Source organism: Ahaetulla prasina, chromosome 3 (genome assembly GCF_028640845.1).
Source record: "Ahaetulla prasina isolate Xishuangbanna chromosome 3, ASM2864084v1, whole genome shotgun sequence".
NCBI lineage: Eukaryota > Metazoa > Chordata > Lepidosauria > Squamata > Colubridae > Ahaetulla > Ahaetulla prasina.
This window is the reverse complement of record NC_080541.1, coordinates 228,249,271-228,265,266: the sequence shown is the minus strand read 5'-3', so window position 1 is coordinate 228,265,266 and position 15,996 is coordinate 228,249,271. Positions and strand designations below refer to the sequence as shown.

The 15,996-nt window shown below is 46.1% G+C and overlaps 1 protein-coding gene across 2 annotated transcripts in view; it reads right to left on the bottom strand.

The window, feature by feature from the left end:
* HM13 (histocompatibility minor 13) overlaps nt 1–4,724 on the bottom strand; it is a 46,226-nt gene extending 41,502 nt beyond the window's left edge. The window contains exon 1 of one of the 2 annotated variants that reach the window (XM_058174638.1): nt 4,436–4,724. In XM_058174638.1, the coding sequence (XP_058030621.1) occupies nt 4,436–4,609 (174 nt within the window). In that variant the 5' untranslated portion in view covers nt 4,610–4,724. The remainder of the gene's footprint in view (nt 1–4,435) is intronic. The other variant, XM_058174639.1, reaches the window with a different exon arrangement.
* Nucleotides 4,725–15,996: the final 11,272 nt, after the last annotated feature.

The window sequence follows — 15,996 nt, the reverse complement described above, 5'->3', positions numbered from 1 at the left end:
CTTCGTGTGACGACTTGGAACCCTTCCGAACTTTTTTTTTTTTTAAACCCCTAAAGCAAATTTTCTTTTTTTTTAAAAAAGAGCAAGAACAAAACTCTACAGTTGCAGCCATTTTCAGCCCGGTGGCCCTGAAGATGTTTTGAATCACACTTTCCGTTCTCCCTGCCCTGTTTTGAAGGTGCTGGCTGAATCCGATATACGAACTGCCATCCAAAATATCCAGAGAATGTCTGTTGTTTTTTTTTGTTTCTGTTTTTTTTGGGAAAAGATTCTCCGTTTTTTTAAAAAAAGAGCAACAACAAAAACTCTACAGTTGCAGCCATTTTCAGCCCGGTGGCCCTGAAGATGTTTTGAATCATACTTTCCGTTCTCCCTGCCCTGTTTTGAAGGTGCTGGCTGAATCCGATATACGAACCGCCATCCAAAATATCCAGAGAATGTCTGGTTTTTTTTTTGTTTCTGTTTTTTTTGGGAAAAGATTCTCCGTTTTTTTTAAAAAAAACAAAACCTCTGGTCCTTTGGTTTAAATCAGATTGGAAAGTAACCCAATGAAAAAGGGAGAATTTTGCTCCGGATATCAAGGAGAAGATTGGAGGTGGGGGAAAGAGAAATTTATAGACTCCAGATGTTGCCGAATTACAACAAGCCTCCCTGAGAAATATAGTTCGGCAACATAGGAAGAAGGAACTCGAAGTTCCCCATCTCTGGAATGGAGAAGTTCCTGTATGAGAAAAAAGAAAAAGTGATTCAGAAAATAAATGCAGGTAGTTCTTGACTCGTGGCCACAACGGAGCCCAGTAATTCTTTTGTTCTCCCACTTTATATTGATATATTGATCATCAATTGTGTTGTAAATGTTGTACCTTGATGAACGTATCTTTTCTTTTATGTACACTGAGAGCATCTGCACCAAGACAAATTCCTTGTGTGTCCAATCACACTTGGCCAATAAAATTCTATTCTATTCTATTCTATTCTATTCTATTCTTTACGACCTCTCTTGCCACGGCTGTTAAATGAGTGACAAGGATCACGTGACCCTCGCGGGAGGCTGCGACCGTCATAAATGTGAGACGGCTGCCAAACGTCTGAATTTTGATCACGCGACCGTGGGGAAATCCTGCGTTGTTCGTTAAGTGTGGAAAATGGCCATAAGTCACTTTTTTCAGGGCTTCTGTAACTTTGAACGGTCACTAAACGAATTGTTATAAGTCAAGGGCTATCTGTAAGAATGATGGATTCCTAAACAGAGACCTGTTCACCCAAGGCACAGGTTCCAGTGGATTATTCCCACTATCAGGAAGTGTTCTCCTTAATTCCAGGTTGAATCTCTCCTTGGTCAGTTTCCACCCATTGTTTCTTGTCCTGCCTTCAGGTGCTTTGGCGAATATCTTGACTTCCTCTTCTTTGTGGCAGGTCCTCAGATATTGGAAGACTGCTATCATGTCGCCACTAGTTCCTTCATTAAACTAACAGAACAGAGTAACAGAGTTGGAAGGGACCTTGGAGGTCTGCTAGTCCAACCCCCTGCTCCGGCAGGAAACCCTATACCGTTTTACACAAATGGTTGTCCAATCTCTTCTTAAAAACCTCCTGTGTTGGAGCACCAAGAACTTCTGGTGGCAAGCTGTTCCACTGGTTGATTGTTCTAAGTGTCAAGAAATTCCTCCTTAGTTCCAGGTTGCTTCTCTCCTTGATGAGTTTCCATCCATTGTTTCGTGTCCTGCCTTCTGGTGCTTTGGAGAATAATTTGACCCCCCTTCTTCTTTGTGGCAGCCCCTCAAATATTGGACGGCTGATATCCAGTCACCCCCAGTCCTTCTTTTCATTAAACTAAACAATTCCTGCAACGGTTCTTCGTATGTTTTAGCCTCCAGCCTCCTCCTTGTTGCTCTTCCCTGGCCTCTTTCTAGAGTCTCAACGTCTTTTTTTTGTATCGTGGCAACCAGAACTGGGATGCTGGATTACAAAGTATTTGCAAATCAGATCCCCTCTTAAAGAGTTTTAACCATACTGGATTAAAACCACTGTCTGACTCAGGCGGCAGCAGCCCTCAACAGCTGTTAGTTCCCACACTTTAAATGTGCTGCAGAAATAATTATATAGCCTGAAACAGGACAGCTGCTGCTGCGAAGGTCAGCAACGGAATCCAGAGTCAATGCACCCGATGCAAATCTCGACTTTTTGCGAAGGTCAACGCATCCTCCCTGACACCCACTGAGCCATAATTTCCAGCAAAGGAAGCAGTCGAAGTCAGTGAAGAGGTGGGATTTCTTTCTCATTCAGGCCCTCTTGGCTACTAACACGTCAGTTCTTTGCCTGTTTTAGCTCACACCCATGAAGACTCCTCGCGGAAGGGGGAAGGGAAAAAAATGGGGGGGGGCAGTAGATCCACCCTTCCATTGAAAGTCTTGGCTTATTTAAAGGGAGAGGGAGGGAGAGAGGGAGGGAGGGAGGAAGGAGAAAGAAAAGCAAAGGAGGGAGGGAGAAAGGGACGGAGCGAGAAAGAAAGAAAGAAAGAAAGAAAGAAAGAAAGAAAGAAAGAAAGAAAGAAAGAAAGAAAGAAAGAAAGAAAGAAGAATAGAATAGAATAGAATTTTTTTTTATTGGCCAAGTGTGATTGGACACACAAGGAATTTGTCTTGGTGCATATGCTCTCAGTGTACATAAAAGACACCTTCATCAAGGTACAACATTTACAACACAAATGATGGTCAATATACCAATATAAATCATAAGGATTGCCAGCAACAAAGTTACAGTCATACAGTCATAAGTGGAAAGAGAGAAAGAAAGAAAGAGAGAGAGAGAGAGAGAGAGAGAGACAGAGACAGAGAAATGGGAGGAAGGGAGGAAGGAAGGAAGAAGGGGAGAAAAACATAAATCTATAGGATATAAATCATATCTATAGGAATCTCTGGAGGAGGGAAGAGACTATATTTGAAATCCTATCCTTTTAAAATTTTAACCCTAATTGAATTTTTTCCCATTGTTTGATTTATCAGTTATGTTACATTGCAGAGCCCCGTTTGAGAGAGACAGGCAGTTTAGATATGCACAATATAATATGAAGAAGGGGCCAAGAAGCAGAGACTAAGCAGAAAAAAGGCCAAAAAAAATTGTGTCCACCCCCCCACACCCATTACCAGATTAGTCACCTCTGGGCACAATCCTTTGCACTAATCCTGGGGACCAGCTGGGGTCTCTCACACACACACAGCTGCCAAAAAAGGATGGGGGGGGCCCACAGGGACATACCCCCATTGCTGTACATGGGGACCCCCTATTTGCTAAAAAAACACCTCCCCACCCACCCAGCCTTATTGGATCCCAGGCAGCAGTCAAGATTGCTGGGATAGATGGTCAGAACCAGCCCAGATGGGAGTCCAGGGGGGAGAAAAAGACCCCCTCTCAAAAAAAAAACCATAATACAAGTGGAATATAGACTATAACCCGTCTCTTAAGTGACCCTTCAAAGTTACAGGCAGTCCTCGACTTACGACCACAAGGGAGCCCAATTTCTTGATGCCAAAACGAGGCGTTTCCTAAGCGCCACACACACACACACACACCACCCCGTTTTACGACCTTTCTGGCCACAATCCCTGCCTGCCATAAAAGTGAGTCGCACGGTTGTTAAGTGAATCCTCATGGACTTTTGCCGTTTAGGAGGCGGGGGGAAAAAAAGGGGATCACGTAACACACACACACACACACACACACACACCCCGGGGACACTCAAATGGCTCCTTTAAGAGGGGGACTTCAACTCCCAGAATCCCCCAGCCAGCAAAGTTGCGTTGAATGTCACTAAATGGTCGTAAGTCGAGGATTAGCTTCGTAGATGTGTTTCTCAAACGTGGCCCTTTAAGGTGGGGGGTGGACTTCAACTCCCAGAATCCCCCAGCCAGCAAAGCTGTGCTGAACGGTCACTAAATGAACGGTCGTAAATCGAGGACTAACTTCATAGACGTGTTTCTCAAACGTGGCTCGGGGGGTGGGGTGGACTTCAACTCCCAGAATCCCCCAGCCAGCAAAGCTGCATTGAACGGTCACTAAACGAATGGTCGTAAGTCGAGGATTAGCTTCGTAGACGTGTTCTCAAACATGGCTCCTTTAAGAGGGGGGGGGACTTCAACTCCCAGAATCCCCCAGCCAGCAAAACTGTGCTGAACGGCCACTAAATGAATGGTCGTAAGTCGAGGACTAACTTCATAGACGTGTTTCTCAAACGTGGCTCCTTTGGGGGGGTGGACTTCAACTCCCAGAATCCCCCAGCCAGCAAAGCTGGCTGGGGGAATTCTGGGAGTTGAAGTCCAACCCCCCCCTCTTAAAGGGGCCACGTTTGATTTTTAGGGATGAAAGCTTCCCCCACCCCCCAGTGAGATAGACTGCCCCTGCTTGGGGAGGCTCTCCTCCTCCTCCTCCTCCTCACCTTCCCTTTGGCGCAGGTGACGGAGCGCAGCGCCCCGAAGAAGATGGGCAGCAGAGCCATGACCACCAGGCTGCCGTAGGCCAAGGCCATGCCTTCCGGGGTGGCCGGGGGTCGTGTGCCGGCCGCGGGGGCTTCGGCCGCCCCGCTGCCGTTGTGCGCCTCGGCCTGCTCCATGTCCGCCGCCACACACACGCGCGCACACACACACACTTCCGACCCGGCAGAGGCGGCCCCGCGAAAAGAGCCCAGGGACACGTTTCCCTTACCCAGCCGGAAGTGCCGCCGCGGCGCATGCGCGGGCGTCGCAAACGACACGCGCGCGCGGACACGCCCCTTGGAAACGACGGCGGCCCGGCCCGTTGCTAGGCAGCAGCCGCCACCGCCGCCACCGGGCCTACTTTTTTGGAGTTGAAATGGGGAGCCTCGCTTGATTTGACCCTTTCTTTCCCCCACCCCCCCACCCCAACTGGCCCTCGGCACTGGCCCTTTCCTCCCGCTTCACCGCCCCCTTCTCTCCCCAGACGGTGCATTCCCACGTAACGCCCTCCTGACACGTGTCAGCTGGATGCTGGGACGATGACTGTGACTGCCCTGAATACTTGTTGCGATGATGGCAGCGTTCCTGCTATATTGCAGCAGTTATTATTTCTGTAGTCGTTGCTGTTGTGGCTCTTATTGCTGCAATTATTGGTGTTACTGCTGCGGTGGTTATATTGCTGTTGGGGCAGTTATTATTTTTATCGCTGCTGCAATTACTCCTATTGCTGCTGCCATTATTATGGCTACTGTTGCAGTTATTTCTATTATTGCTGCAATTAATTGCTATTACTTCTGCAAGTATTGCTGTCCCCTTGGTGATTGGCCCAAGGTCACCCAGTCAGCTTTCGTGCTTAAGGCTGGACTAGAACTCCCAGTCACCTGGTGATTGAAAAGTCACCCGCCCGGCTTTCTTGCCAAAGGCAGGACTAGAACTCACCGTCTCCTGGGGATTTGACATCCAGTCAGCTCTCATGACTAAGGCAGGACTAGAACTCAGCATTTCCTGGTGATTGGCTCATTCACCCAGCCGGCTTTCATGCCTAAATAGGGACTAGAATCCATCTAGAAAGATTAAGGCACCCGGACCAAGTTTTTTTTAAAAAAACTGAGACGTTTCGTTACCCATCCAAATAACTTCATCAGTCAAAATGAAAATAATCTTTAATAATCATTGGTCCGATTGCCTTGATTTAAACTTTTTAAAGATAACTTTTGGCCTGGGTGATTGAGTCTTCATTTACACATAGACTAGAACTCCTGTTTTTCTGCTTTCCAGTCTGATGCCTTAACCATTAAACCAGAGGTCTTCAACCTTGGCAGCTTTAAGACTTGTGGACTTCAACTCCCAGAATTCTCCAGCCAGGTGTGCTGGCTGGAGAATTCTGGGAGTTGAAGTCCACAAGTCTTAAAGCTGCCAAGGTTGAAGACCTCTGCATTAGACCAAGCTTGGTCTCACCAATTGATTGAGTTGAGGGAGCGATGATGATGTTCCCAAAGACGGGAAGCCATGGACAAAGAGTATCTTGAAACCCCCATAATGGCATACTTTTGTTGGTTGCATCTGGAGCATGCCAGCCTTGCTAGGCGCGAAGGACATGCAGGAACAATAGGAGACAGCTGTCCCAGGCCTTGAAGCGTAAAAACCTTGATGGAGAATGACTAGCAGTCTAAACTCTAAGCCAATTGGTCACCAACCTTGTCTAACAATAGGGCTTGTATGGGAGGCAGGAAAAACTCCTTTTGCAAGGTGTCCTTTGGTGACAAAGACTGTGTTTGCATCTCTCTCTTTTTTCAGTCGCACCCTTTTCTTTCCCCACCCCCACCCCAACTGGCCCTCGGCACTGGCCCTTTCCTCCCGCTTCACCGCCCCCTTCTCTCCCCAGACGGTGCATTCCCACGTAACGCCCTCCTGACACGTGTCAGCTGGATGCTGGGATGATGACTGTGACTGCCCTGAATACTTGTTGCGATGATGGCAGCGTTCCTGCTATATTGCAGCAGTTATTATTTCTGTAGTCGTTGCTGTTGTGGCTCTTATTGCTGCAATTATTGGTGTTACTGCTGCGGTGGTTATATTGCTGTTAGGGCAGTTATTATTTTTATCGCTGCTGCAATTACTCCTATTGCTGCTGCCATTATTATGGCTACTGTTGCAGTTATTTCTATTATTGCTGCAATTAATTGCTATTACTTCTGCAAGTATTGCTGTCCCCTTGGTGATTGGCCCAAGGTCACCCAGTCAGCTTTCGTGCTTAAGGCTGGACTAGAACTCCCAGTCACCTGGTGATTGAAAAGTCACCCGCCCGGCTTTCTTGCCAAAGGCAGGACTAGAACTCACCGTCTCCTGGGGATTTGACACCCAGTCAGCTCTCATGACTAAGGCAGGACTAGAACTCAGCATTTCCTGGTGATTGGCTCATTCACCCAGCCGGCTTTCATGCCTAAATAGGGACTAGAATCCATCTAGAAAGATTAAGGCACCCGGACCAAGTTTTTTTTTAAAAAACTGAGACGTTTCGTTACCCATCCAAATAACTTCATCAGTCAAAATGAAAATAATCTTTAATAATCATTGGTCCGGTTGCCTTGATTTAAACTTTTTAAAGATAACTTTTGGCCTGGGTGATTGAGTCTTCATTTACACATAGACTAGAACTCCTGTTTTTCTGCTTTCCAGTCTGATGCCTTAACCATTAAACCAGAGGTCTTCAACCTTGGCAGCTTTAAGACTTGTGGACTTCAACTCCCAGAATTCTCCAGCCACCACAGCACAACTCCAATTCTGGGAGTTGAAGTCCACAAGTCTTAAAGCTGCCAAGGTTGAAGACCTCTGCATTAGACCAAGCTTGGTCTCACCAATTGATTGAGTTGAGGAAGCGATGATGATGTTCCCAAAGACGGGAAGCCATGGACAAAGAGTATCTTGAAACCCCCCTAATGGCATTCTTTTGTTGGTTGCATCTGGAGCATGCCAGCCTTGCTAGGCGCGAAGGACGTGCAGGAACAGTAGGAGACAGCTGTCCCAGGCCTTGAAGCATCAAAACCTTGATGGAGAATGACTAGCACTCTAAACTCTAAGCCAGCTGGTCACCAGCCTTGTCTAACAATATGGCTTGTATCGGAGGCAGGGAAAACTCCTTTTGCAAGGTGTCCTTTGGTGACAAAGACTGTGTTTGCATCTCTCTCTTTTTTCAGTCGCACCCTTTTCTTTCTCCTTTGAAAAGGGTCACGGCAGACAAGAAGCAACGGATGGAAACTAATCAAGGAGAGAAGCAACCTAGAACTAAGGAGAAATTTCCTAGCAGTGAGGGCAATTAATTGAGAGGACTGGATGCTAAAATATATGAAAGACAGTTGCAGGAACTGGGTATGTCTAGTTTAATGAAAAGAAGGACTAGGGGTGATACGATAGCAGTCTTCCAATATTTGAGAGACTGCCACAAAGAAGAGGATGTCAAGCTATTCTCCAAAGCACCAGAAGACAGGACAAGAAGCAACAGGTGGAAACTTATCACAGAGAGAAGCAACTTAGAACTAAGGAGAAATTTCCTGGTAGTGAGAACAATTAATCAGTGGAACAACTTGCCTCCAGAAGTTGTGAATGCTCCAACACTGGAGGTTTTTCAGAAGAGACTGGACAACCATTTGTATGAAATAGTATGGGGTTTCCTGCCTAAGCAGGGGGTTGGACTAGAAGACCTCCAAGGTCCCTTCCAACTCTGCTATTTTGTTATTCTGACATAATATAAGGGATTAGCGCCAGACTAGAAAAAAAAAAGAGGGCCGTGAAAATATTTCCAGATCCCTCACATCCTGGACATAAACAGTTTCAACTCCTACCCTCAAAACGATGCTATAGAGCACTGCACACCAGAACAACTAGACACAAGAACAGTTTTTCCCCCGAATGCCATCACTCTGCTAAACAAATAATTCCATCAACACTGTCAGACTATTTACTGAATCTGCACTACTATTAATCTTCTCATCGTTCCCATCACCCATCTCTTTCCACTTATGACTGTATGACCGTAACTTTGTTGCTGGCAATCCTTATGATTTATATTGATATATTGACCATCATTTGTGTTGTAAATGTTGTACCTTGATGAACGTATCTTTTCTTTTATGTATACCGAGAACATATGCACCAAGACAAATTCCTTGTGTGTCCAATCACACTTGGCCAATAAATTCCAACAAAAAATAAACCTGAATAAATGTATTTAAATATTCAACTTAACATACCGTCCATCTCTCCTGGACATTTATTTATGCATAAATAACTATAGGAGGCAGGGGTGGGTTCCACTTAACTTACCTTTACTACCGGTTTGCAACGCTTTGCTCATGCATGCGCACACACGCTTCTGCCCATGCGCAGATCACCCATGGTGATGTTGTGGCAAGTGGGCGTTGCCTCCCGCCAGTTTTGCTACCGGTACCGGACCAAACCAGGAGCAACCCACCACTGGTAGGAGGGGAAACTCCAGGAAGGCACCGAAGAGCAGGATGGATTTGCTGCTGAAGGTCCTCAAGCTAAGCTTGCTTGGTCTCTTGTCTCTTATTTTGGAGGGAGAGCAGACATTGAACATTTGGGCCGAAGACCCTCGATTATGGCAGAGAATGCTGGGTTGTAGGCTCATCAGGAAACCCTTGTGGGAAACCAATCACACCGGAAAACCAAGCCACCATAGCAATGCTGGAAGAGCAAGACCCAGGGAGACTCCTAGGGAATGAGTGTCCATGCAAGTATATCAGCCTCCAGGGGGTAGCAAAATCCCATTATGTGGACTATCCTGTTTGTTGGAAGTCTGTGAAGATTCTCAGCCCTCGAGGGTTACACTTAAAGGAATGACTGCTGTTAAGTGAATCAGTTGGCTTCCCCCATTGATTTAGTTTAATAATAATAGTAATGAAGAGTTGGAAGGGACCTTGGAGGTATTCTAGTCCAACCCCTTGCTCAGGCAGGAAACTCCACACCATTTCAGACAAATGGCTATCCAACATTTTCTTAAAAATTTCCAGTGTTGGAGCATTCACAACTTCTGCAGGCAAGTTGTTCCACTGATTCATTGTTCTAACTGTCAGAAAATTTCTCTTTAATTCTAGGTTGCTTCTCTCCTTGATTAGTTTCCACCCATTGCTTCTTGTTCTACCCTCAGGTGTTTTGGAGAATAGTTTGACTCTCTCTTCTTTGTGGCAGCCCCTGAGATATTGGAAGACTGCTATCATGTCTCCCCAAGTCCTTCTTTTCATTAAACTAGACCTACCCAGTTCCTGCAACCGTTCTTCATATGTTTTAGCCCCCAGTCCCCTCATCACTTTTGTTGCTCTTCTCTGCACTCTTTCTAGAGTCTCCACATCTTTTTTACATCGTGGCGACCAAAACTGAATGCAATATTCCAAGTGTGGCCTTACCAAGGCATTATAAAGCGGTATTAACATTGCAAGTGATCTTGATTCTATCCCTCTGTTGATGCAGCCTAGAACCATGTTGGCTTTTTTGGCAGCTGCTGCACACGGCTGGCTCACATTTAAGTGGTAGAGAAACACCACAGTCTAGTTCGGATGTCTACACGGCGAGAGAAAAGAATCTTGTGAGTTTACCAGACGGCCGGCCGAGGGAACAAAGCCGTTTCAGAATCTGGCAGTCCTGCTAGAAATACAGAAACAGACCGTAAAGGGGCTTTGAGAGGGTGTGGGGGGGATCTCTCACAATGCTTCGAATGCATAATGGATTTGGGTGACCGGAAGGGATGTGCTCAGAAAAAAATTAGCACTTTGAACTTTAGCCCACTTTAAGATCTGTAGTAGAGTCTGTGCAACTAATCCGGTGGTTTTATTGGCGCGGAAAAGCGAAACCTCCTGGGTTTTTTGCCCTTCCTGGGAAGCTGCTCCTGCAAAGCTTCCCATCGTGGCAAGAAACCAGGGAGGACCCAGCTGCATCATCCAGCTGTTGCTTCTGACCAAAATTAGTCCTCGACTTACCACAGTTCATTTAGTGACCATTCAAAGCCACCACGGCCCTGAAAAAAAAAGTGGCTTGTGACAGTTTTTTGTACTTTTGGCCGTCGGACCACGCGATCAAAATTCGGCCACTTGCCAGCATTTTCATATTTATGACGGTCGCAGCATCCTGGGGTCACGTGATTCCTCTTTTTGCGACCTTCGCACAAGCAAAATCCATGGGAGAAGCCAGATTCACTTAACGACCAGGTTACCGCAGTGCTTCACTTAACAACTGGGGGAGGAAAGGCCTTAAAATGGGGCGAAATTCACCGAACCCATCTCTCCCCAAACGGCAGAAATGTTGGGCTGAATTGTCGTCATAAGATGGGGACTCTCTGTAGACGGAGCAAAACTTCTCTTGGCTTCTTTCTGGATCTTCTTCACCAGGGCGAAGTTTATAGCTCTCTAATGAAACTGCCTTGTAAAGAGAATCAGATGTTCTACAATGCTGGAAAAGAGCCAGGAATCACTGGAAAATTGGCCGAAAAATGCATTTTCCTTTGGAATTTTTGTGGAGCTGTTGATTAGCACGTTGGCGTTCGTGTTATTATTTCCTATTAAACATCTTTCCCGTTCCCCAGTATCTTGTTTTCTGGTCTGTTAGCCAGCTATGTGCGTGTGGGGGGGAGGTGTTCCTCCATGGACATTCCTCGCTTTATGACCGTGATGGGAACCAGAATTTACATTGCAGGTAGTCCCAGTGGTGGGATTCAAATAATTTAACAACCGGTTCTCTGCCCTAATGATTTCTTCCAACAATCAGCTTGCCAAACTGCTCAGAAAGCTAACAATCGGTTCTCCCGAAGTGGTGCGAACTGGCTGAATCCCACCACTGAGTAGTCCTCGACGTACGACCGCAACGGAGCTCAGAACTAATGTAGCGAAGGGAGAAATTTGTTAAGCGAGTTTTGCCCCGTTTTCCCGATTTTTCTTACCACCGTCGTTAAGTGAATCACTGCAGTTCTGAAACGAGTAACAAGGTCAGTAAGTGAATCCGGCTTCCCTACTGACTTTGCTTGTCAGAAGGTCTCAAAAGGGGAACCCAGTTGCCAAGCGTCTGGATTTTGCAGCATCCCCATGGTCACGTGATCAAAATTCAGACTGACTCATATTTATGACGGTTGCAGCGTCCCGGGGCGTCATGCAATCCCTTTTTGCGACCTTCTGACAAGCAAAGTCAGTGGGCAAGCCAGATTCACTTAACAACAGTGTTATTAATTTAGCAACGGCAGTGATTCATTTAACAACTGTGGAAAGAAAGGTCGTAAAATGGAAAAAAACTCATTTAAGAAATGTCTCACTTAGCCACAGAGGGGTCGACTTATTTTCCAAAGCGCCCAAAAGGCCAGACAAGAAACAATGGATGGAAACTGACCAAGGAGAGATTCAACCTAGAAATAAGGAGAAATTTCCTGACAGTGAGAACAATCAACCCATGGAACAGAAGTTGCCTTCGGAAGTTGTGGGAGCTTCATCACTGGAGGCTTTCAAGACGAGACTGGACTGCCATCTGTCAGAAATGGTGTAGGGTTTCCTGCTTGGGTGGGGGGGTTGGACTAGATGACTTATAAAGTCCCTTCCAACTCTATGTCGTGTCCCACTCCTCCGCTGACGGCCGGGTCAGGGAAATCCGAATCAGGCGTGCCTCTGCAGCTCTGCCAAAGTCCTAGCAAAGTCCTCAGGGCAGGCAGGAGACCAGAAACATATCAGCAAGATATGTTTAGACTTTGCCTGACTCAGAGAATGCCAGAAAGCAGGTCCTTTATATAGGCCATGGGGTGTGGCTCCATGACTCAGCACTTATCCAGGCCTGCCCCTCCCTTCCTTCTGTTGCCTCCGTCTATCAAGTCTTCTGACGCAAGGGTCACTCCAGTCTGCAGCTGTTGGCAATTGACCTCCCTCAGGCTCACATGCTGTGGAGGAGGGGGAGGGGTCTAGTTGCTCCGTTTGCCTGGGCATGGAGCCAGAGCTGGGGGCTGGAGGTACTTCTTCCTCTTCAGCCTGTCTGGGCATGGAGCCAGGGCTGGGGCCGGGAGGCATACTAGGACATTCCTCCGTGTTCGGAAGCAGATAAGAAGGCCCCGGCTGTGGTGAGATCGGACGAGACACAACACTCTATTAATCTGCACAACTGTGTACAAATACATAGTATGAAATTTGGGCTAATTGGATTTAGAACTTGGCAGTAGCTTCCCCTTCCAATGGGTGTGGTTTTTCTCCTTGGTAGTTCCATCATGAGGATATTATTTTCTGCTTGGTTCTTTGGCCCCGTTATCTGGATGTTGGCTCGAACCTCAATCCCTGTTCTTGGCTGTGCTTTAACAGAATGACAGAGTTGGGAGGGACTTTGTAGGTCATCTAGACCAACCCAACCGCCATTTCTGACAGATGGCAATCCAGTCTCTTCTTGAAAGCCTACAGGAATGAAGCTCCCACAACTTCCGAAGGCAACTTCTGTTCCATGGATGGATGGTTCTCGCTGTCAGGAAATTCCTCCTTATTTCCAGATTGAATCTCTCCTTGGTCAGTTTCCGTCCATTATTCCTTCTCTGGCCTTCGCAGGCTTTGGAAAATAGCTTGACCCCCTCCTTTCTGTGGCAGCCCCTCAAATACTGGAAGATGCTATCCTGTCTCCACTGGTCCTTCTCTTCACTAGACTAGCCAGGCCCAGTTCCTGCAACTGTTCATGGTATGTTTTAGCCTCCAGTCCCCTCATCATCCTGGTTGCTCTTCTCTGCACTCTTTCTAGAGTCTCAGCATCTTTTTTACATCATGGCAACCAAAACTGGATGCAGGACTCTAGGTGTGGCTTTATAGAGTGGTCTTAGTACCTCCCTTGATCTTGATTGTATCCCTCCGTTAATGCAATTTAGGATTGCATTGGCTTATTTGGCTGCCGCTGCACACGGCTAGCTCCTATTTAGCTGGTTGTTCACTAAGACTCCAAAATGCCTCTCACAGTTCCTTCTACGAAGCCTGGTTTCACCCAGTCTATATGTGCACTTTGGATTTTTCTTGCCTTCCTTTTCTCTACGTTGAATTTCATTTTGTTAGATAGGGCCCAGGGTTCAAGTCTGATCATTTACTGAGGCAAATGATCCTTAACACAACTCTTTTGTCTTTCGAAGTCTTCTCAGGACCCATCAAAATTTCTGAATGGAAGCTGAGCTTAGGGGAAGGGAGGGAGGGAGGGAGAGGGTTAGGGTGTTTTTAAAATGTCCCCTTAAAAAAAAATACTCTGAGCGTCTATTTTAAGGCTCCAAGAGAGATGAATCATGAATTCACATTTCAAGCTAAGAGCAAAGATAAGAGGCTCCTGGGAGCAGTGGTCCTTCCTCCCTCCCCCCCCCCCCCCGTCCCCAAGAAATCTGGCCTTTTGCCTTAGTATGTTGTTTCCTTTGGACAACATCTGCCCGCCAATTCTCCTGCCTCAAACACACACAAGCGGCGCACAAGCAGTTCACTCTTTGTGGCCCAACATTTCGGATTCCGTTCCCCCCATCCGTGTGGGTGCATTTATTTATATCTCTGGTCTCCAGGATTTCAAAAGATGCACACCAGGGGTGAATTTTGATCCTGTGGACTTGGGGATGCTACTACGGTCATAAACGGTGGTGGAATTCAATTTTTTTTTTGCTACTGGTTCTGTGGGCGTGGCATGGTGGGCGTGGCAAGGGAAGTAAACTGCAAAATCCCCATTCCCTCTCCACTCCAGGGGAAGGATATTGCAAAATCCCCATTCCCACCCCACTCCAGGGGAAGGATATTGCAAAATCCCCATTCCCACCCCACTCCAGGGGAAGGATATTGCAAAATCCCCATTCCCACCCCACTCCAGGGGAAGGATATTGCAAAATCCCCATTCCCACCCCACTCCAGGGGAAGGATATTGCAAAATCCCCATTCCCACCCCATTCTGGGGCCAGGCAGAGGTGGTATTTGCTGGTTCTCCGAACTCCCCAAAATTTCCACTACCAGTTCTCCAGAACCTGTCAGAACCTGCTGAATAGCACCCCCTGGTCATAAGTGTGAACAACGTTCGTAAATCATCCCATGCCGCTGTAACTATGAACGGTCACTAAGCAAACTGTTGCAAATTGAGGACTACCTGTATACGATAGATCTTCAATCTCGCAAGGTTTTTGTCTGTCGCTGTGAAACGATAAAATAAACTCAGCTTGGAAGTATCTCCATATGTTGTTTTTTAATAATTTGGGGTCCGACAAAGAGGAACATTGCCCTGTGTCTTGCAGGGGTTTCTTTTCGCCGTTTTTCTGCAGCCCCTTCATCCCCTAGGCATCTCATTTCCTAAAATTTCAGCTTCTATGTTTTTAGAAAGGGGCCTTTTGCTCTTTTCACCCTTTGAGGATGAAACTATAAAATCCCCAAGTCAAGACATCACTAGAGAGCTTCGTTCTGTTCATCATCTCCCAGCTGTATACCGAAAGGAAAAAAAAAACACCACTGACATCAATTTGAAATGCTTTCAGAGGGAGAATTTAAGTCCCTTGTAAATTCTCACATAGTTTAGTTCCTGGTAAAAAGCAGACCCATCTTCTCTTAAGGAAAATTGAGATGTTGAATCCATCCAGAAAAGTAGGAAGCCTCCTTTTAAAAATATAATTTTTATAAAAGCTTGCTAAAAAGGAAAATAAAAGCTAATACAACTGATATTACAGCTTAGTAATAATTAATAATACAACTTAGAACTAAGGAGGAATTTCCTGATAGTTAGTAGAACAATTAACCAGTGGAACAACTTGCCTCCAGAAGTTGTGAATGCTGCAACACTGGAAATTTTTAAGAAGATGTTGGATAACCATTTGTCTGAAATCTTATAGGGTCACCTGCTTGAGCAGGGGGCTGGACTAGAAGATCTCCAAGGTCCCTTCCAACTCTGTTATTCTAATTCTATTCTATTCTATTCTATTCTATTCTAGGGGCTGCCACAAGGAAGATGGGCCCACCTATTCTCCAAAGCACCAGAAGGCAGGACAAGAAACAATGGATGGAAACTAATCAAGGAGAGAAGCAACCTGGAATTAAGGAGAAATTTCCTGACAGTGAGGATAATTAACCAGCGGAACTGCTTGCCTCCAGAAGTTGTGGGTGTTCCATCGTTGGAGGTTTTCAAGAAGAGATTGGACCACCATTTGTCTGAAATGGATAGGATCTCCTGCATGAGCAGAGGGCTGGACTAGAAGACCTCCATGGTCCCTTCCAGCTCTATTCTATTCTATTCTATTAATATAAAGTAAGAAAACAAAAGAGACATCAAACAGAGAACTAAACGCGCAAGAACAGTAAACAAAAAAGAAAAACTAAAAAGAAAGAAAAATGATACAGGTAATTCTCACTTTACGAAGTTCATTTAGCGACCGTTCAAAGTTACAACGGTACTGAAAAAAAGTGACTTATGATTGTTTTTCACGCTTATAACCGTTGCCTCATCATGTGATTAGAATTCAGACACTTGGCAACTGACTCATATTGTGGCAGATCCCCTTTTG